The sequence below is a fragment of the Podarcis gaigeae genome, assembly GCF_964106915.1.
Source record: "Podarcis gaigeae genome assembly, chromosome: 5".
Classification (NCBI taxonomy): Eukaryota; Metazoa; Chordata; class Lepidosauria; order Squamata; family Lacertidae; genus Podarcis; species Podarcis gaigeae.
The window spans coordinates 31747971-31770957 of record NC_139681.1 but is presented as its reverse complement, the minus strand read 5'-3'; the positions used below and the strand labels follow the sequence as shown (position 1 = coordinate 31770957).

The 22987-nt window shown below is 44.6% G+C and overlaps 1 protein-coding gene across 2 annotated transcripts in view; it reads left to right on the top strand.

Annotated features, from left to right (window-relative positions):
• Positions 1-137: 137 nt before the first annotated feature.
• The window catches only part of SLC29A3 (solute carrier family 29 member 3), a gene marked incomplete at its 5' end in the record, with an annotated part of 35753 nt that continues 12903 nt past the window's right edge, over positions 138-22987 (top strand). The window contains 3 exons of one of the 2 annotated variants that reach the window (XM_083740714.1): positions 138-282; positions 2154-2452; positions 20542-20624. In XM_083740714.1, coding sequence (XP_083596840.1) covers position 282; positions 2154-2452; positions 20542-20624 — 383 coding nt within the window. Of the gene's footprint in view, positions 283-2101; positions 2453-20541; positions 20625-22987 lie in introns of those variants that run through there. The other variant, XM_083740713.1, reaches the window with a different exon arrangement.

Sequence of the window (22987 nt, the reverse complement as noted above, 5' to 3'; positions counted from 1 at the left end):
ATTGCGCACAAAAGGAATGCTTATTATTAGTAGTATTATAAATATATTTTTAGCCTATTTCCAAGAAGGGCTAAGGAACACCTTCCGGGAGAGATGGAGGATGAAAGGAGCAGCACTTGCTCGACCCTCGCAGAAGCCCCCGCGGAGGAGGAGAAGGAGGGAGCAGCGGAGGAGGCGGCGCTGCGCGGCGGCGGGCGTGGCTTTGGCGCGAGGGCCGGCGGAGCCTGTGCTTGGGGAAGGCCCGGCTCAGAGCAGATGGGGAGGCGCGCAGGGCCGGCGACAGTAAGTGGCGCCTTCTTCCGCGGGGCTCTCAGGCCACGGGGACCTTTCCGCCGGGGGTTTTGCGGCTGCGCCTCTCTTCGCCTTTGCTCTCTACCTGCGACTCCTTTTCCGCCTCCTGCTTCTCCTCCTCTTCCTCCCGGCCTTTGCTCCTCCTCCTCCCGCCGCACTTTGTTTCGGTCTCGGAAACTCGCCGTGAAATCCGAGGTGGGGGTGTTTGCCGGCGGCAGCACGGAGCATGTGCAGAGTGCATTTCCTGCCACGCACTCCTGGAGTGAGGGGCCCGGGCAGCTTCCCGTTCGCAAGATGCACCTTTTCAGTCGAGACTAAGGCGCTCTCTCTTGCCACTGGGGGGGGGGGGGGCACCAGGATTTTTCCCACGGAGAGACTTTTTTTTAACTTTTGGCTTTCTTATTGTTGCCTGTCCGGGTTTGTGAGGCTTCAGGGGGACCCAGCATGCATTTTGTGGGTCTCCGTCAAAGCCAGGCCAAAACATTGTGTTTTCTGAGAGAACAGCAAATAGCCTCTTCCTCAGCTGCCCAGTATCCAAGGCTGGTCAAGGGCACTGAGTACCCAAAGGGTTTGGGCAGTGTATTAATGATACTAATTCCATTTCTTATCCACCCTTTACCATAAGGTCCCAAGGCAGGTGACAGCAATTTAAAAATACAGTATTTCAAACGTTTTAAAGCAAATTGCAGTCGCAAGAATAGAGTGGGGCCTAAAAAAAATAAGCTTCTCAAGTGTCAAAAGGCCAAAAGTGTGAAGAATGCTGTGTTTTGCAAATCCCAAGTCCTGAGATGACCTACAGATGTCTTCCATAATTCATTTTTTTAGGCAGTGAAGCTTAGGTTTGTATTGTAGGTGGGACTTTCTGTGACAGCCCACCTTTCTTGAAAGGAAATTCCTGGATTGGCTCCCAGAGTTTATTTGCCCATGTGGCATATTTTATTTTTCTTTTAATCATACCGAGCATACATTAAGCATCGATTGCTTTCCGGCAAAGCGCTTTTGTGTAACTAAAAAGCTTCCACGTCTTAGTGAGCGACTGATTGGCCCAATGAAAAATGTCATTTTGCCATTTCACTGTGGGTTGGCCTCAAAATATTCCCCAGCTCCCTTAGGAATAACATGATTCAGCCACATATTTCAAAAGGGAATATTCTATTCTCTCCCCAGTCCATTAATTCTTGTTTTGATGACCTGGACAGGAGGGCTTAGAAGAATGGAGATTGCTTAAAAACTTAACAAGAGTCATTTGATCAAAAATTTAATTCTAAGGTAACTACTTCCACATGATGCTGTCCCTTCACTTTGTTCTCTCTCTCACACACAAACTTTTAAACAAACTTTCCCCCTGCCTTCCCTGAAGACTCGCGGCAGCTAGCAGTTCAACTATTTCATACAGTAAAGCAAAAGCAAACTCCATGAATACTGTTTGAAAACCATGTGAATATTTCAGAATATATTTAACATTATTTTAAGTAAGAACGTTTTGCACAGGCCCTTCTAAAAGACCTGTTTAGGCTGCAGTGGGCCTCAGTGTTCCATTATGCATAAGGACACACTAACTACTTCTCTTCTGGAACACCGAAGGAGTTTCTTTGAATTCAGGAACTCTTGTCCTTTTAACACAGATTTATTTGGGATGCTTGCAAGTGTTGCTGCAGCTTTCTTTGGCAACCAGATGGGTTGTATTTCTTAATATTAATAAGCATTTATATAGCTCGCTTGAAATGTTCAGGTGCACCTTCTCTCAGTGTACCATATCCCTGTAAGAGAGACTGGTGGTGTTATTATAGGGGTCAAAGGGCGAGTAACAATGTCATGCTATGTGACCATAACTTTCGCACATCTTCAATTTATCCTAAAAGTGGCTGTTGATTTGGAGGAGCAAGATGACTACCACCACAGTGCGAACTCTTTGTACAAACCAGTGGATGTCACTACCCAAGAAGAGACACCCCTGTTCGAGGAGACAGAGGGAAACAGACACGGTTTTCACAAGCCTAAAGATCACTTCAATGGCACCTACATTATTTTCTTCCTTCTGGGGACTAGCTCTCTCTTGCCTTTGAACTTCATCATCACTGCAAAGAATTACTGGATGTACAAACTTCAGAACTGCTCAGAAGAAGTCTCTCCAGCAGAGCAGGGAACTTCGGATGTTCGTGTAAGTTGGAAATTCAGGTTTTAACTCTTCTGTGTTAACCCTTCTCTTTATCTGTGAGCTTAGTGCATGAATTTGATGTCTTAATACTTATGGAGGACAATACTTTCACTTATGGAAGACAGCTCTGGTTTGTTTTTGCAAATACATTGCGCACGTGGTGTCCATAATCCAGCATTTGGGGCTTTTTTAGTTTAGAAAATATGACAGTGAAGAAAAGAGATACGGACATCTTCTTTTCATCCCTCTTGCACTATATTGGTCCTGTTTGTGGGCTTCTCAGAGGCATGTGGTTGTCCCGTGTGGTAATCAGGTTGCTAAGGCTTTTGGCATTTGGAGTTAAAACACTCAGCAGAAATCAAACTTAATACTGAATTGGAAGAGCACACCTTACCCTGGATATAGTCACACTGAGATTCTGAGTTTAGGAAAACAAGAAAGCTACGTTTATTACAGGAAATACATGCTTGATAGGAAAGATCCTGGTTCTGCCTAACTTGAGAGATGCAATGAGCTATGCTTGCTCTTGTGTCTCAAGCTATGCTTGCATCTTGCATGCAGAGAGATCCAAAGTAGATGTCTCCTTTTCCAAGGTGAGGATGAAGTAGAAGGAAGTAGGAAATGAGGTCAGCAACCCTAAGGGTATCAGTCTAGTACCGGAGGGAAGGTCAGCACAGGTTAGGTCAGAAAGGGCTGTCTAGGAAACTTTAAGGGTTTTTCCTCACTCTCCTCTTTCCCATGCACATGTCTGCCTTCAGTGCAAGCTGAGTTGGATCCCAGTACTTCCAACCATCTGTTGGTTTGATAAGTGAAACTGATGATTTGCAGGACTCGTGACAGACAAAAGAAAGTACTTCATCACACAGTGCATAAGTAATTTTTGGATTTTGCTGCCACTCTGATATTTTATGTGTGGTTTTCTCTCCCCCACCCCCACTCAGGCTAGGCTGGGACTGGAGGGAGATGAGACTGTTTTACATTTCTCTCACAAGGGGAGCAGCAAATGTTTTTTCCGCAATTTCTCTCAAGGCCTTTGTTATCCAGGTGCTCTGATGGACTCAAAGTCTGGTTTCATAACTGAGGGCAGATTGGAAACCCTGAGAGTTTGCTTGTCCGGGCTATTAAAAAGCTAATGCTGGAAGTTAAGAGTCAATCAGTTCAATTCAGTGCTTAAAATAAATTAGGCAGCTTAATTTATTCCTTAAATAAATTAGGCAGCCTCCTAAAAGTTTCAAATAGTTTTGTTGGAAATTTGATAAACTTTTCCATCATTGCATAGGGAATTCTAATTCATACAGTTGTAAAGGTATGTGAGGAATAAGGAAGGGGATGAATTGCAGAACCTCTAAATAAGAGGCTTGGCTGTGTGTGATAACATAGAATATGCTGCTTTCGAAACTTGCCAGCATCTCATGGCATTAATCTCACAGGTGTATAGGGACTTTCGCTGTAATGCATATAGCATGACAATTGTCTAGCTGCATAATTGTTGCTGCTGTTAAGTGTCCAGTGAAAGATCCACACACATCACAGTATTGCAGCTCAAGTTAGGAATTTTTCACCTTTTTGAAAAGGTACAGATGGGATTATGGTTGCAGCTCTTGGCAGCCCAGTGCATACTACTCCCAAGACTTCTGACATGTTGTATAAACTCTAACTCAGAAATACAGTCATACCTCGGGTTAAATGTTCTTCAGGTTAAGCGTTTTCAGGTTACGCTCTGCAGCAACCTGGAAGTAACAGAGCATGTTATTTCCGGGTTTCGCCGCTCGCGCATGCGCAGATGCTCAAAATGACGTCATGCGTGGAAGCGGCGAGTTGTGACCCGTGCATGTGCAGACGTGGGTTGCGTTCGCTTCAGGATGCGAATGGGGCTCCGGAACGGATCCCGTTTGCATCCAGAGGTACCACTGTAGTAGGACAAAGGAATGGCATTCTGGAGGTTTGATTAACTTTCAAGTAAAAAAGAATAGCATGGACTCAGTATTTACTTGTCTCCTATCTGGGAAAACCAGAACTGGATCACTCTGGTACTACATGAGAAATGGATGGATGAATGGATGGAGTTTACGCTTGCCTGTGAAGTGCGAACAGTAGCAGCCCACCTCTAGGCATAATTATTTTTGCTACAGGGATAGCCTCCAAGATGCTTGCCTTAACTTTAGAACTGCCTGGCAAATTTCAGCTTTAATGCCAGTTTCCATCCAAAATCGCACATGTCTTCCCCACTTTGCCTGACACTTGTCTCATTTCTCACTTTAGGGTAAGTAACATAAAAATAGGAAGCTTCCTTATTCGGTGTGAGGCCACTGATCCATCTAGCTTTATGTCATATGCACTGAGCGGTAGAAGCTCTCCAGGGATTCAGGCAAGGGTCCTTCCCAGCCCTAAATGGAGATCCCGGAGGTGGATCTACAGATCTTTTGCACCAAAGGAGCCTGCATAAAAGAGAAAGCACACTTTAAGAGACAAACCTCCTCAAAAATTAGCAAAATAGAACAAGATACCACAGGCCTCTCAACACACTATGGATCTTTTGCATGCAAAGGGGAAAAGGCACCTGCAATTTAGCTGTGTGTTTTGGGCTTATCACTTGTTTCCCTTGTAACCTTCAAAGTTGAAAAAGTTGCCTTGCCACTGCATAGCAGCAGTTTCTCCCCCAGTCCTTTCTGAATGTCACGATGATTCCAGCATTTGCTACAGGCCCAGGTCCTGCAGAATGGGTTGCAACAGCTGTCTGGGAAAACCAATTTTCGCAAGTGCTATCAAGCTCTAACAGAGGCTTACCAGCCTATCTGTCAGATTGCAAAGTACTATAGTGAGGATTAAAACAGAGTTCTGATAGGGCAGGCTGAGCGATGATGGCTGGCTGTTGGAAACACTACATTGAGAAAAGTGTAAAATAAATAAATAAATCTTGATCTCGCAAAGGGGACCCCAGAGGGAACAGAGTAAACATAGGGCCTTAAATTGCCAAAGCAGGAAGGCCTACTCCGCTTTCTGATCGAAATGTCACTTGAAAATATTAGCTATTTATAGTCTGTGTGCAGGTGTTTCTGCACAAGGGATCAGTGTGAGAAAGGGGAAGGAGGGAATGTTCATCAATAGGACATCCCAGGGGTATGTTCAATGGAGTACAGTGAGCAGCAAACCTAATACATGGTCGCTCTTTCAGCGCCAGAGGTTTTTGCCTAGTGCTTTGAGAATCGGTTCTAATTCTTTGTGAATTTTGCCTGTCATGCAAAACAATGACAACCCCATTCTGTCATGCAACAGTTGCATTAATCTTGTTATGAATGTGGTAATAATAATAATAATAATAATAATAATAATAATAATAATAATAATAAATTTTTATTTATATCCCGCCCTCCCCAGCCGAAGCTGGGCTCAGGGCGGCTAACAACAATCAAAATAATCCAACATTCTAAAAACCTTCATTATAAAATTAATTAAAATCAAATTGATGGCAACCATTAAGCAAAATTCTGTGCAGATTGCCAGAGGAGGGGGTCAGGCTGCGCCCTGACCAAAGGCCTGGTGGAACAGCTCTGTCTTGCGGGCCCTGCAAAAAGATGTCATGTCCCGCAGGGCCCTAGTCTCTTGTGACAGAGCGTTCCACCAGATTGGAGCCGCGGCCTCTCTGTGGCCTGGGATCTTCAGGATGTTTTTATTTGCAGACCGTAAATTTCTCTGTGGAACATACCAGGAGAGGCGGTCCTGTAGGTACGAGGGTCCTAGGCCGTATAGGGCTTTAAAGGTTAAAACCAGCACCTTAAACCTGATCCTGTACTCCACCGGGATCCAGTGCAGCTGGTATAGTACCGGATGAATATGATCTCGCAGCAAAGACCCCATAAGGGGCCTCGCCGTGGCATTCTGCACCCGCTGGAGTTTCTGGGTCAGTCTCAAGGGCAGCCCCATGTAGAGCGAGTTACAACAATCCAGTCTGGAGGTGACCGTTGCGTGGATCACAGTGGCTAGGTCAGGGCGAGAGAGGTAAGGAGCCAACTGCTTAGCTTGGCGGAGATGGAAAAATGCCGCCTTTGTTATAGCTGCAATCTGCACCTCCATGGAGAGGGAGGTATCAAAGATTACACCCAAACTCTTAACGGACTGTGCTGGCAAGAGATGGGAGTTGCCCCCTCAATCCCATATCGTCCCGTCCCAGCCAGAGGACCTCTGTCTTCGCAGGATTTAACTTCAACCGGCTCCCACGTAACCATCCAGCCACAGCTTCCAAACATCTGGTCAGTGTGTCTGGGGCCGAGTCAGGATGGCCATCCATCAACAGATAGAGTTGGGTGTCATCAGCATACTGATGGCAACCCAGCCCAAAACTCCGGACAAGCTGGGCGAGGGGGCGCATAAAGATGTTAAAAAGCATCGGGGAGAGTATCGCACCCTGGGGCACTCCACACACCAAGGAGTGGCGTGATGACAATTCCCCCCCAAGCGCCACCCTGCTGGGATAGCTCAGTCAGTAGAGCCTAAGACCCTTTAATCTCCGGGTCGTGGGTTCGAGCCCCACATTGGGCAAAAGATTCCTGCATTGCAGGGGGTTGGACTAGATGACCCTTGGGTCCTTTCCAACTCTACGATTCTATGAATTGAATGAGCCATACAAAATATAGACGAACTTCTGTTTTGTTCTCAAAGCCTAGCACCACCTTCCCAACACTGGCCTGCCTTGCTTAATTCCAGACGTTGGAGATTGTTAGAAGAAGCAGTGAAAAACATTCTTGCTTCTTCTTGCCTTTGTCAACACTTTGCATAATGGGAGGGGAAGCCCTGCTTGTCCCCAGTGCCTCTGCTATGGCAGAGAACTCAGGAGAAGACAGTGTGTGTGTTGTCTCAGTTTGGCTTGGGTTTTGGAGAAAGTAAGAACTACAGTGCTTGCATTTCCTCTTCATAGTCCACTTGCATGAAGTGAGAGACTTAACATGCCTATGTTAGCTGCGAGATTAGTTTTGCTGTTTTGCTGTTGCGTGCTTAGAGGGCTCAGGAAAGGGGAGGGCACAGTGGGCAATCAACAGTAATTACTGACAAGTAATTTGAAATGTATGGCCCTCCTAGGTCTGCCTCCTTCGGGATTCCGTGCTGCCACAACGCCAATGACGCAGGTGTTTAAAAAGTGGAGACACAGGCATGGCAATAGAAGTCTACAGGTGCCCATTATAGTCCAGCTTTTCCAAAGTGAAAACCCTCTTAGCACCTGTTTGGAATTCTGCAAGCTGCCTGCTGTACTTTATGGCTTTTTCCAAAACACTGGCAGGTGTGAACAGGCTGCCGGCTGCAGCAGGGAGCCTCTTGTCTTGGCGTGCAAGCTGAGAAGTTTGTTGCTTCTTGATTCACGGGATTGGCGTTCTGATGCGAACGCTCCAGTGGAGGAAGCCTCCTAGGCATCTTGGTCCCACACTGTTGTTTTCCTCCTTAATTCCTAGTTGCTTTCCTTCCCTTGGATTTTTTATTTCTCTTTAGCAAAGTAGGTAACTTCTCCCAAGAGAACATTGGCACATCTCTTATGATGGGCAACTTCAAATTTTACTGGGCTCCCCATGTTTGTTTGTTTGTTTTTAATGCAAGGTTCTGTTTCGAAGTGTTAAGTTTCTGAAATTCTGGCACGAATAAAATTAACATGCTTGATTTTGCATCTCCACTGAAAATCCTCACTTTCTTTACAAAGCCTAGTGCTTCACTGGCCAAGTTTACATATAAGTGGATTGCAGAACAAAATGATTCACCTGAGGTTCCAGTATGAAGTGTCCAGTGGACCTCTGCTTATGTGGCATCTGTAGCTAGATTGGACCAATGAGACTTGAGTACCAATGCTCTGTTAGTTTGTACCTTCAAAACATTTAAGATAACTCAGTGGAGACAGTAAAACCCTAAAAATCAGCAGCAGTGAAATCATCATTAAAAGCAGTTATAAAACCATAATAAGAAGGGTTTGAAATATAAATATTAAGTACTTTTATCTGCAATCTTTGCAATAACCCTGTAAGGCCGGTGTTGCTATCTCCATATTTCAAATAGGGAGTTGAGACTGATTTGATTTGCCTAAGGCAATCCAACAAACTTCATGCGTGATCAGTTTGAGTTGTACTTTATTTTCTTGCTGGTGATTCCCCTTCCCAGAGAACATAGGCTTGAATTATTGCAACTGATGCATGCACAAAAACAAACAAAGATACCATTATTCCTACAAACTCAACCATTTCCACCAGCAAAATTAGGAAATAATTTCAGATCCTCTCTTTAGAAATGCTACCACTTCTGTTTCATGGCTGCTTCTCGCATGGAGTGGTTTACACAGACAGAAGAACTAAAGAGGCATACACTAACAACCAATTTTGATTATTACATTGATGTAGGACTTGCAGAAATGCAAGCAGCTCTCGCTTTGCAACTCTTGCTTCACCCATGTAAATTGCTGGAGCCCAGCCATGATTTTAAGAACTAGCCTCTTAGCTACGGGTGACCAGGACCTGAGTTCAGACAAGTGCATGGAGTGCCATGTACGTGAGTGAGAGGGCCCAGCATGGAAACCCAAACAGGTTGCCAGAGGAGGGACAGAATTCTCCACCTTTCTTCTGCCCAACCACCAGCAAGCTAGTTAAAACAGTTGCAGGCTAGTAACTTTAGTGAGCTTATTTACGAAAGCTGGTGTAGCATATGAGGCAAAAACAGGAGTGAGGGAATGAATGAATGAATGAATGAATCTTTATTTACGTCAGCCATCGGCCATAGCAGTAAAACAACAATACGATGTACAAAGAATAAAAATTAAAAAGTCAGTTATATAAAATACATTTTAGGGTTTTGAATCAATAGTCAAATAGCGGATCTTATTCTAATTGCCCCAGCTAAAATCCTTGCAACCGTAGCTGACTTCAAAGCAACAACGCTGACACGTCATTCTGGTGCTAGTAGTGAAATGGATGTCAGAAGATAACTCGCCCCATTGAGCTGCCTACCTATTAACCCACCTCTCACCATTGCCACCCCGTTGACTTAGACATGTATGAAGATGTCAGCACAACACTCTGACTTCTTTACCAATAATAGTGGAAGTGATGCAGAGAGTGACTCTTCTGGAAGCTCCGTGCCATTAGGCGTGAGGGGAAAGTATTCATTGTAATGCTGTTTGGGATAGAACCCTGACATATACTGGGCCACAATTATAAATGCATCCCAGTATTGGGAAATGTTTCCCTAATTGGGAAACACCTTTTGCGCAGAAAAGGGGGTGGGGAAACCCTGCAGTGATGCTATATTGCCTTTAGTCCAACAAAGTGCAGAAATGGTGGTCTAATGTCAGCTCATTCAGCCTAGAAACGCTGCCGTTTACCCACTCTAGACTTCATCAATCCCTCCATGACCTAATAACAACTTGGGGATATTTGTTCTTCGTCGTGAAGGGTCACAAAGCACTGTGCAGATTTAACAAGCTGACGTGGGGGTATATGCAGGGATTAATGTACTGAGCCATCAAATATAGCCACTCCTGTGATATCGCGTAACACTTTAGGTGAGAAGTATTTGATCACTAGCAGGCTGTCTCCTGGTGCCCTCAAGGAAAGATCTGACACTGAAGCGTTTGGCGCTGTGAATTTTGACCTGGTTTCACTTTATTGAACCTGTTTCTCTTGACTTATTTTAATAGTGAGACTGAACATTTATTTTCCGCAGCCGCTTCATGTCTGGAAACCCTGGACACCCCTTCTCTGAGGTAAAATGCTCCCCTAGCAATGCTGTCTTTCAGAGACCCACCCCACCAGCTGCCTGACCTCCTCTGGTGGTCTTAGTCATGGGTAGGCAAACTAAGGCCCGGGGGCCAGATCCGGCCCAATCGCCCTCTAAATCCGGCCTTCAGACGGTCCAGGAATCAGCCTGTTTTTACATGAGTAGAATGTGTGCTTTTATTTAAAATTCATCTCTGGGTTATTTGTGGGGCATAGGAATTTGTCCACCCCCCCCCATATAGTCCGGCCCCGCACAAGGTCTGAAGGACAGTTGACTGGCCCCCTGCTGAAAAAGTTTGCTGACCCCTGGTCTTAGTACACCACAAGCTTCACATGAGTCAACAGTCTGGAACAGCAGCTCCCCCCCCCCCCAAAAAAAAGGCTAATTCTGTTCTAGGTTGCATCAACAGAAGTGTGGTATGCTGATCAAGCTCTATTCTGCCTTGGTCAGACCACACCTGGAGTACTGTGTCCAGTTCTGGGCACCACAATTTAAGAATGATATCGACAAGCTGAACCTTGTGCAGAGGAGGGCAACACAGATGATAACAGGTCTGGAAGCTAAGCCTTATGAGGAATGGTTGAGGGAAATGGGTATGCTTAGCCTGGAAAAGAGGAGAGGCTGAGAGGAGACATGATAGCCATCTTCAAATATCTAAAGACCTATCACATGGAAGTTGGAGCAAGCTTCTTTTCTCCTGCTCCGGAGTGCAGAACCCGAACCAATGGCTTCAAGTTGCAGGAAAGGAGATTCCGACTAAACAGGAGAAACTTTCAGGCTGTAAGAGCTGTCTGACAGTGAAATGGACTGTCAGAGGGTGGTGGACTTGCCACCATTTGAGGTTTTTAAGGAGAGGTTGGATGGCCACCTGTCATGTATTATCTAATTGAGATTACTGAATTTTAGGGGGTTGGACTAGACCTCAGGGTCCCTTCTGACTCTCCCATTCTATGACCTCACAGCAAGAAGACAGTCTTTCATCAGCAAAAGAGAGGAGAAGAAGGTTCCCACCACATCAAAATAAACCCAACATTTTTCATGTTTATAGGTCTTCCAAAAGACAGGTGACCTCACCACTCGTGGTTTCCTGTGGCAAGCTGACCTGATTCCCAGGTTCAGGTGGATGATAAACTTATCTTTATCTGGAGTTCGGCTCAATTAATATGTAACGTTTAGTTCATTGCCCCATACCTAATTTCCAGCAGAACTCCCCACAAACAAGATTAGATTCTGATCTGGGTGTCCTAAAAGGATCTCTTGGCTAGTACTTCAAATGGGCCATTAAGATAAGCTGAGGAATGACTGAGCTGTTTAGGAGAAAGATAAGGTAGTCACTGAGAACAGAATGCTGGACTCCTGGGCTTTTAGCCTGATCTAGCAGAATTCTTCTTACGCAATGTTGTTTGTATGTGAGGACCACATATCTGAGTCCCCAACTAAATTATATCCAAGATGAGAGGTTTCTAATTCAGTCTAATCCATGTTTGCTGCATGGAGCAAGATTGAGAAAATGCTGATTGGCTCATAGTAGATAAGGCTCCAGTTCTACAAAACAGCAAGGGGGGGGGGGGCTTGGGGAGGGGGAGAATTAGAGAGTTAAGTGGTATCATTTTCCACAATACATTCTCAAGCAGTGACATGTGACTGAACAGTTTCTGGAAAACATTCCAGTGCTTTATTTTTTCCACGGGGGTGGTATCTTTCACAAGTTCATTAGTAAAAGTGAATGGATGCTGGCTGCAAATAGCTATTGAGCAAGATCAGACAGTTTCAAAGTTTGTACAGTGGTACTTCGGGTTACATACACTTCAGGTTACATATGCTTCAGGTTACAGATTCCGCTAACCCAGAAATATTACCTTGAGTTAAGGACTTTGCTTCAGGATGAGAACAGAAATTGTGTGGTGGCTGCGCGGCAACAGCAGGAGGCCCCATTAGCTAAAGTGGTGCTTCAGGTTAAGAACAGACCTCCGGAACGAATTAAGTATTTAACCAGCAGTACCACTGTATCTTTGTTTATTAAATGCAAGCAAAATAAGCTTGTTGATTTAGATCACTTGCTGGGACGTCAGAAAAATTTCCCAGCACAAACTGACAATTACTCTGTGCAGATTCCTCACATAGCAGAATGGTCCTCTTTTGTTTTCCAGTTCAGTATTTTCTAAGAAACCCACTTCATTGTTCTGAGGTCAGGAGAGCAGAGTGTCTGAAGTGGCACTGTGAGGAGGATTTAGCATGCTGCCTGAGAAGAGAGAGATGGGAATATGTTTCGCCTGGGAGTTGCGTGACATATACCCGTGACTGTCTTGCAAGCAGAGATGTGTCTAAATGCTTTCCGTCTCAGAATGCTAAGATATGCAAATAATGAGTGAGTCAGGCTGTTAATGATTCCCCTAGAATTTGAGGTGTTAAGTTTGGAAAATTGTTTTGTTTTTAAAGGCAACCCAGGTTGCACTGTTAACTATTCTTGCTTAGAAAGTCCCATTGAAATCAGCAGGCTAGCGTGAATCAGCACGGCTGGCGTCAGGTTTGTTAGTTTATTATTGCATTTAGGGCAACTCTTACCAGTGCAGAAAAGGTCTTTAGGTTTTAGTGCAATCGTGAATATATAACGCTTGCCTTGGAGAATGAGCTAAAGTAGCACAAGTGGACTTGGTTGGTTGGTTTTAATGTTCCCAAGTGGCATCTTTGTAAAATTGACTTATTTTTGTGTGGGAGCTTTTATGGCTATACGCAGGAAGAAGTACGTGTGGTCATGTATCTGAAATGCTGTTAATGAAAGTTACATATGGATCCACACACACAAACCTCCGGCCTCAGGTTTACATAATACAGCCAGTCTTGCAACATGGCCTACTTTAAACAAGGGCATTGAGGGGGCTGGACTGGGAGAAGTATGAGCTAAGGAAACCACTAAGTGAATTTTATTGCTTATGGAAAGTGCTGGCTTGCTAACCCTGAAAAACGAAATGCTTTATCCATGCGACATAAACAGCTAAGTCAGCAGTGACACAACCCCTTATTCTCCTCTCCTGCCCTTTGACATTTGGAAGGAACAGGTTTTTAGCTGATGCAAGAGACAGGATCGCTTTGCAGAGTCAGGAAGAGGCATGTTGCCTCGTTTCCCCCTAGAGAAGTGTACTGTGCACTTTGGTGGGACTTGTTGGGGGAGTCGCATGTATATGTATGCCACTGCTGGTAACACTCTTTTGAGTGCAGGTTGTGTCATTGGAGGTAGAGTTAAGCATCTCCAAAACCTTTGAGGGGTGTGTATGTGACAAAAACAAGTTTCTAAACCTTATAGGTATAAAGATAGACTTGAAAATGAAGGGTGTGGTGTCTAGTAAATCACAGAAGCTGAATTTATTCCTGAATAAGTTTTCTGCTACACTGGGGATGAGGGATTCAGTCCCCTACAAATATGGCTGACATGGCACCTTCCAAGTCTCATCATTGGGGTCCATGCTGTTTGGAGCCGGCAGACATTTGGACAGCATTCCTGGTCTAAAGAGAAGCAGAATGCACTGCCTGCAACAAGCAATAAAGTAAATGCAATAGTGCACAATGTGGCTTTTCTTTATGCAGAATTTGGGTTATGCCATGAACTTCTATTTTGTACTAGGGATGGGCTCCTTTCTCACCTGCACGTCATTTGAGTCTTTGCGTTTGCTTATGCTTTCTTGAGTGGAATGCACTAAGAACATTTAACGTCAAGCATTTTTTTCTGGTCTGGAAGCCTGCCCTTTCAGTAACTCCCTGTACCAGAGCCCATAGCTTTGTTCTCTGCTCTGCTTTGCATGATTTGCCTCGAAGTGGATGAATGATCAAGCCAAAGGAGTCTGCTCTTCCTAAAGAACAATGGAAAACGGAGGCTTTAAATATTTCTCGGCACTTACACTTTGAAGAATGGTTGTAGCTGAATTGCCATTGCACAGGAATTTTAATAACACCGGTGTTATTGCCAGATATGCGCAAGCAAAATGAAACGCCAGCAAAAGGGGCCTAATGTGCATATATGTCCAACATGCCAAGTTGATTGCACAGCAAGAAGCCTTGGCAGCCTGCTGGGGAGGCCTGACCTATTATTTGATAAAGCACTGGCTTGCACTAATGGCCTAGTAAAGTCACAGAAGATTTTGTTGTTGCCTTTTAATGTATTGACATAGCAGCCCAGATTTGGTGCCACGGATAACCCATTTTCAGGAGTCCAAGACTAGAGCCTGCTCTTAATGGCTCACCAGCCATTCCACTCTCACATATGGGATGATAGAGTTGGAGAGGGCCTTGTAGGTATCTGGTTCAATCATCTGCTGGGTGCAGGAAATACAGAGCTAGAACATGCCCAAGAGATGACTGTCAGGCCTCTGCCAGAAGGCCTGCAGTGAGGAAGAGCCCAGCACCTCTCTAGGTAATTGGTTCCCTTGCCCAACTCCTCTTACTCTCAAGAGGTTTTTCCTAATCTACCCTACTTGAACAGGTTAAATCTAGTTCTGTCCTCTGAGGTACCTAGTGGACAAGGCTTTCCGCTCTGTTTGGCAGTCCTTTGGGGCTTTTAAGAGGGCTATCACATCCCCCTCCCCATTAGTCTTCTCTTGTCCCAGCTAAATATACCTGGGTCACATCTATGCCATATATTTAAAGCATTCTTCTACCACGTTCATGGAGAATCCTGGGGTCTGTAGTTTGTTACTAGTACTGGGAATTGTAGCTCTGTGAGGTCAGCACCCATAACAAACTACACTTCCCAGGTGTATGATGTGGAAGTGACTTCAGTTCCTTCACCAGTTCCTTGCTTTTCCATGTCTCTAACCATCCTCTGAACCGCTCAGCCCTGAAACGTGTGGCAAAAGAATAATTGAAAAGATCTCTGAGCAGGCATGGAGTAACCTCAGCACTACAGAAAGTGCAGAGAGCTGCGCATTGCTAGGAAGGAGGGCTTCCAGATCAAAAAGCCGTGATGCTTCTGGAGAGGCTGGAGCCCTGGCATCTCTGCCTCCTCTTCTAAAAATTAAGCACCAGTTGGAACCAGGCCCTGCAAAGCAGAGCAATCTCCTGCAGTCTGCTGTTTAATTATAGTTCCTTCCATCTGGTGGTTTCTCAGGGTGCAGCACAGTCAGTAATTTCTCCTAATAACAAATGACTGTGGGGAACTGGTGCGAATGCCGCAGTTCTACAAAGAGGAAGAAATCAAGGCACAGGGAGATAAAAGGTTTGATCAGGAAACAAGGTGGGAACATCCAACCTAACCTGGTGTCAGACAACCCCTGAGCTTTAGACCACATCACCATTGGCCTTTTGCGGAGAATGTCATGACTGGGTATTGGAGTGCATCCAAACAAGCTATATGGCATCCTTGCATAGTGTTTCCTTAACGTCCTTCAGCCTGTACAGTAAGCTAAATTGGTCACCATGGGTGATAGAGTCAGTTCTTTTTAGCCTCCCTTCTTTTCACTGCCAGTGGTTGCACACTTCAGGTGCTTAACAGGTGCGTCTTAGGCTAATGCTGGATACACCTTGGAAGCAGGAAATACAAAGGTGATGCTGGCAGGTTCACATAGCAAGCTGGATGTATAGCATGGTGCATCTGATAGGAGCGTGGTCTCATAGGAAGATGCTGTTTTGCTAAATCAGGTCAGTGGCCCATCAGTATTGCCTGCACTGTCTGCTAGTGGCTTTTTAGGGTTTCCGATAGGGGACGTTTCCAGCCCTGGAGTTACTGTGTTTTGAACCTGGGGCCACCTGCATTCAGTGCATGTGTCCTTTTCATTGAGCCATGAACCTTCTCCTGCACAAGGGCCTGCTTTATCTAAGCCTGCCTTGTGATCAGGGCTGTGTGTCTTTCCCGATTCCATGCCAGAACAGAAATATATAGAACATGGTGTGCAGAAATCACCCGTCTGGGAGTTTTGGCTATATCTTAAGCTCTTTTGTTTTCAAGGTTGCAAAGATAAGCTAGGAAATATGTGGGTGGTGCCCGTATAAAACATTGAAAGCCTTGGAGAATAAGATTTTTAATATATATACACAAATATTTTATACCCCACCTTTCCACCACAAGGTCCACACAGAAGAACGGAGATCTCATTAGTTAGGGAGGTTCATAGTATGGAAGCAGACAGACCTTTGGTTACTCTGATCCCAGGTCATTCAGTGCTCTAGATACCCAGACCTGCTGTTTGAATTCTGCCTGGAAACAAACTGGCAGCCAGAGAGCAGGGTCTCAAGACACAGTAAGCCAAACTGTGACTTAAAGCAGGACCACATGAGTGGGTGGCCTCCTGGAGAGAAGCTCGCAGACATATTGCTCCTCCCTGGCCTTTTCTATTCCCATGCCAGGTTGAGCTAAGCCAAGGTTTGACTAAACGTGCTGCCTGAACCCAGACTCGTGGTTTAACTCTTTCCTTGCTAACCACAATCTGTAGCCAATAAGAAACCTTGGCATGCATAGCTCTGCCTCTTTGACTATAATCACTTCCTAAAAAGCGCTAACGAAACAAAATAAAATAGGGATGTTCCATCATTCAAAATCCGGCCGACAGAACTGTGAATCTGGGCAACTGATGGGCGCGGTTGCCTTTTCACAGCTATTGAAATTTCTAGCAGAGCAGCTTGCTTTGGGAGTCAGCTTCTGTCCGGGCATTCGGTGTTGGGGTGTGATGAGTGAGCAGCAAAGCGGGGGGAGAGTTTGTTGGCCCCGCACAGACTCGTTGGAAGCAGGTCTCGGCTATCTGAAGATGAGCTCACAACTGCAAGCTATTCTTGGCTCCAACCTGCTGGCTGCTGCTAATTTCATGCCCTGTGATCCAGGTAACGCTCTAGTGCCTTGCTCCGTCACCCAGGGCTTGAACTGCTTTTTTAGCCCAGCAGGAACCCAGCTGCTTCTGCTGCCGAGTTTAAGCTGAATAAAAAGCCACTTTGCAAAAGCATCTTGGCAGCACGGGGCAGACTTTTTGCTAACACCACTGGGCAATTTTCCCCCCTTTAGAAAAAAGACAAATACGTATATATTTAAGTATCCAGTATTTTTGCCTGAAATTATTGCATTGTGCTGGAGAAGCTGTGGCTAATACTGGGCCATTCTCTCTCCACCCACCATCTCATTATGAACCTCAGTTTTCATTGATTTAGAGCGCTGGTCACTGAAAGCTTATTGGGCTGATACAGGAGATCAAAGAAAATACATCTTGAAAATGCAATTGAGATCAATGCACCCAGCTTGTCTGGAATTTTCCAGAGCCTATTCTGTGCACACAAGCTCACATCAAGGTGATGAGCTCTCGTCAGGATTCTCTGTTCTCTCGTATGTGGGGAGAGAAGAGAAGTTTGGGAGAATTAAGCAGCAGTAAAATAGAAGACCGTCTTGATTTGCAGGGCAGCTGAATCACTTCCTATAAATAAGTACACAAAAGTTACTGGCCTATAAAAGTGTTTGCCAACCTGCCTGTATCCACACATGCCCACATTAGTAATTTGTGGGACACTGGAAGACTGAAAAAGTGAGGAGAGGTAACTTTTTCCCAGGCTGTAAATGCTTCCTTGCCTGGTCACTTCCAAATGAGTAGACAGGGTAGTCTCTGTAAACAGCAATTTAGCATGCCATAAATTACTAACAGAGGCACAAGTGTGGATGCAGGGCAGGCAGGCAGGATACTATGGGATTTCTGTAGGCATTTGCCCACATGGTTTAAAACCTACCTTCCTAAGCACTAAAACTTTGTGTCTTCTGAATGAACACAGAGATTCCAAGTAATGTTGACTCCTGTCCCCAGTGCCTCATTTCTTTTCTTGTTCTCCCATGAAATCTCTTGCATAAAAATGCCACATTTGCCCTCACCTGGGACAGCCATTTCTTATCGCAGACAAAAGGCTTCATCTTAAATTGCAGGCCTTCTGTGGCGGAGAATTTAGCCCCCATGTGCAGAAGGGACCAGCTGGTAGAAGGGATAAGACTCGGAACTAAACATTATAAGTTAAGAGCTTTTGCAGATGATCTAGTTTTAACTCTGCAACAACCAGAAGCCAGTACGAAAAGAGCTTTAGAACTTATTGAAATATTTGGTCAAGTGGCAGGTTTTAAATTAAACAAACAAAAGACGAAGGTGCTGGGGAAAAATCTAACGATCGAGGAAAAAGATAGCTTTCAAAGAGAAACCGGTTTAGAAATAACAAAAAAGGTGAAATACCTGGGGGTGAACTTAACATCAAAAAATGTGAACCTATTTAAAGATAACTATGAGAAATGTTGGTTGGAGGTGAAGAAAGATCTCGACATATGGTCTAGGTTAAGACTCTCCTTGTTAGGCCGAATTGCTGTTATTAAGATGAATGTATTGCCGAGAGTGTTGTTTTTATTTCAGACATTACAAATTTTGGACAAAATGGACTGTTTCAAGAAGTGGCAGAAAGATATATCTAATTTTGTCTGGCAGGGCAAAAAGCCCAGAATAAAATTTAAGATTCTAACTGATGCAAAGGATAGAGGGGGCTTTGCCCTGCCGGACTTAAGACTTTATTATGAAGCAGCAGCTTTTTGCTGGCTGAAGCAATGGCTACTTCTTGAGAATACAGACATTTTAGATCTAGAAGGATATGATAACAACTTCGGTTGGCATGCATATTTATGGTATGACAAGGTAAAAGTGCATAGAGGTTTTAAAAACCATATTGTCAGGAAAGCATTGTTTAATGTATGGAATCGTTATAAAGATTTGTTGGAAAATAAAACCCCCAGGTGGTTGTCACCCCTGGAAGCTAAAGCGGTAAAAAAACTTAATATGGATTCAGACTGGCCAAAATACAGTGAAATCTTGGAATATGATGGTGAAAAGCTCAAATTACAGAGCTTGGAGAAATTAAAACCTAAAGTCAGAGACTGGTTACATCACCAGCAGATTAATGAAACATTTAAGCAAGACAGGAAAGTAGGATTTCAGAAGGAGAGGTCAAAGTTAGAAACGGAACTATTGGAGCCCAATACTAAGAATTTGTCTAGAATGTATAATTTGCTGCTGAAATGGAACACCCAAGATGAAACAGTTAAATCAGCAATGATTAAATGGGCACAAGATATTGGTCATGACATTATGTTTGCGGACTGGGAAAGGTTATGGACCACAGGCATCAAATTTACGGCATGCACTGCCTTAAAAGAGAATATAATGAAAATGATCTATAGGTGGTACATGACCCCAGCCAGGCTAGCAAAGATATATCATTTGCCCAATAATAATTGCTGGAAGTGTAATGAATGTGAAGGAACTTTTTACCACCTTTGGTGGACCTGCCCAAAGATTAAGGCCTACTGGGAAATGATCTATAATGAAATGAAGAAAATTCTCAAGCGGACATTTGCTAAAAAACCAGAGGCTTTTCTCTTGGGCATGGTCGACCAAATGGTACCAAAGGAAGACAGAACATTCTTCATGTATGCAACCACAGCAGCAAGAATTCTACTAGCAAAATATTGGAAGAAGCAAGAACTACCCACTCTGGAAGAATGGCAGACCAAGGTGACAGAATTTATGGGATTGGCAGAGATGACCGGCAGAATCCGTGACCAGAGGAGAGAGACGGTGGAAGAGGACTGGAGAAAATTTAAAGTTTATCTTAGGAACTGTTGTAAAATTTCGGAATGCTAAAATGTCAAGGGATATAAGATAGAGAATTATAGCTGTTAAATCTTAAATTTAAATAAAATATAAAGAGAATCAGTTATGAATTGGAATGAAGGATTGCTAGAAATGCTGTTTTAAAAAAAAATAAGGGTGCAGTGAAGGGAAGGCTTGGGGAAGTCGTGTTATGTATGTTATTGTATGTTATGTCTTAGTATGTTATGTTATGTCATTGTATGTTATGTTATGTTTTTATTTTGTTATATTTGTGAAAATGAATAAAAAATATTTAAAAAAAAAAGAATTTAGCCCCCATGTGGAGATTAAAGGGTTCACATTATGTATCTTGACTGCTGGCACGATTCATAGAAGAAAAAGGAGGAGGAGCCCTTCCCCCCCCCCCCTTGTGTTTTTAACCTTCCTTAATGAGAACTAAGAAAAAGGTCACAATGTGATTCACACTGTGGAGTGGCCAGTAATACAGCAAGGGGTGTCTTTGAGGTTCCCAATAGCAGACATGCTCCTCGGCTAAACAAATTGAATGGTGTGGGGTTAATCACTTTGCAAAGTCTGCAGCCCTGCAAGCTTCAGGACGCTTCGAAGCCGTGACCTTGGGCTGCTGTGCCTGCGACTTGTGACAGGGAGACTCTGGGACAAGCCATGTCATGTCTTTTTGTTCTTTCTGAGGCATAGTTTTTGCAACCCTCTTTGACACACTTTTCCTCCCTTCCTTAGGACTTCTTTGAAAGCTACATTTCCATGGCTTCCACTGTGCCTTCTGTGCTGTGCTTGATTGGGAACTTCCTGCTAGTCAACAAGTAAGTGCAACTGCATTAGTCATGACCATTTTCTCCCCTCTGTGCAATCCTGGCCACGCCACCTCTCCCCCCACCCCCCACCTCCGAGACTGTAGCGTTAGCACAGCAGTGGGCTAAAAAACGCTTGATGGGCAAATCGGTTTAGCCAGAAAACCCTGAGAAGCAGAGAAGCTTCTCAGAGCGGTCACATCTTGTAATTTAGTCCCAAGACGATGGCAGGCAGTATCCGAAATTGTTCAGGCAATGCCAGTTGCGGGAGGCTAGCAGACTTCCAAGTCTGCCACTTCATCCTGAACAGATGTGCCTGTAGCCTAATGTAGGAAGAGAATAAGAGCCAGGGCATTGGCATTCAAGGGGAAGGGAAGATAAACCTTTAGCAGCTTGAGATTGTATTCAGTGGGCAGATCAGCATCCAAGCAATGAGCTCGTACAGCTGACCATTGCCACGTATTACACTTTAACTACATAGGTAAAGGGAGCCCTGAACATTAGGTCTAGTCATGGCCGACTCTGGGGTTGCGGCGCTCATCTCACTTTATTGGCCGAGGGAGCCGGCGTACAGATTCTGGTCATGTGGCCAGCATAACTAAGCCGCTTCTGGCAAACCAGAGCAGCGCACGGAAACACTATTTACCTTCCCACCGGAGTGGTACCTATTTATCTACTTGCACTTGACGTGCTTTCAAACTGCTAGGTTGGCAGGAGCAGGGACCAAGCAACGGGAGCTCACCCCGTCGCAGGGGATTCGAACCGCCAACCTTCTGATCGGCAAGTCCTAGGCTCTGTGGTTTAACCCACAGCGCCACCTGCATCCCTTCGTTTAACTACATACTGATAGGCAATTAAAAGCTCCCCCTGCCACTAAATCAGGATATTGCAGACAGCCAAGCTATCACAGGATGAGGCAATTGCAGTACAGCAGGCATGTCCAACGCCCATTTTGGGGACCCTAAAAAAAGCTCAACAACTTCAATCCTAAGAAAAGGTTAACAACCTTGGTTGGCCCCTTGGTCGGCCCTCACGGCCCTTCGCTTCATCACATCTGGCCCTCTTTGAAAAATGTTTGGACACCACTGCAGTACAGTCTATTCAGAATCTGTTCACAGGTGTGGGTGTGGAATAGAGCTAGAACAACAGACACACAAAGGTTTGCACATAAAGTTTCGAGGCTTTTGCCCTTCTATTCAAACTTAAAACCTCAAATTCTCACATAGCCTAGAAGCTTGCATCTCGCTCGTTGCATTCCCTCGAGAGACCACTTCCTGTGATTCCTTTTTTCTACATCAGGCCTATCTCTCTTGCATGCGGACTTTCTTGTGTCTAGTAAACAGAGGCCAGGGTTTGGTCTGGCACAGAGGGATATTCCTCTTTCATATCCACCACCCCCTGCCAAGAGAACTGGAGAAACAACACTGTGTAGTTCTCCCCACCTCCTGGGTCAAAATCTTTGCACTAGGACTCCAGTGCTGGAGCTCCTTAGCTCCCTGCTGAGCAGGAGCTGTAGTTTCTGTGCCTGTGATGTTCTAGGGATGCTGATGCTTTTTCATCTTCCTTATTCTTTGCGCACTTCAGCAATGAAACTGTGGAAAGCCACCTGAAAATCCCAGGGGTGGCCGTGCAATGCACCTGCTGTACCTCTGAGACTTGTTCTCCAGAATCTTCCAGTGGAGAAAGCTCTCGTTTGCTTAAATGGAGCTCTCTGAATGTTAATGCCCAAATGTTCTGCATTGGTACTGCTGTTTTGTTACAGAATACAGAAAACACGGGTGGCGACGGTAGTTGTTTTCCAAATTATGCCTTGGAAGTGGAAAGAAGCAGAAGGCAAAAAAGGAAGGGCACCCAGAGATAGGAACGCCTGCTCCTCCTCCTCTTCTTAAATATTCTCCAGGTTGGAAAACCATTTCGCAAAAGCCATTATGTGCTTAATGCATTACATTTTAAATGTAGCATTCATTTATCTTTGGCACATTGTTGATTCTGCTGAGTGGCACATCCATAATCAATAAGTGTTTTATTATGCTAAGTTTTCGGCGTCATAAATACACATGAGGCTGGCTTGCATTTATGGAAACTCCTGAGCAAATCGGTTCCCTGTAGTTCAGTTGCCTCCAGAGAGTAACTTATGACTACTCTGTGCTCCACCCTTGTTAAGGGCATCTGCTCTCGTGGCTAAAATATGATGATGCTTTTGAAATGGATTTCCCGACTATGTGGGTGAAGGTGACATTTTTTTGGGTGGGGGGGGGGAGAAGAGAGCGAGGAAGAAACTAGCATGTTCAGTGTGCAAGAATTGGTCTTCTGTTTGCCCAATCCATTCTGCTTTCTTATTGTGTCTTTCTGGAACTGTTGCATGCAAACAGGTT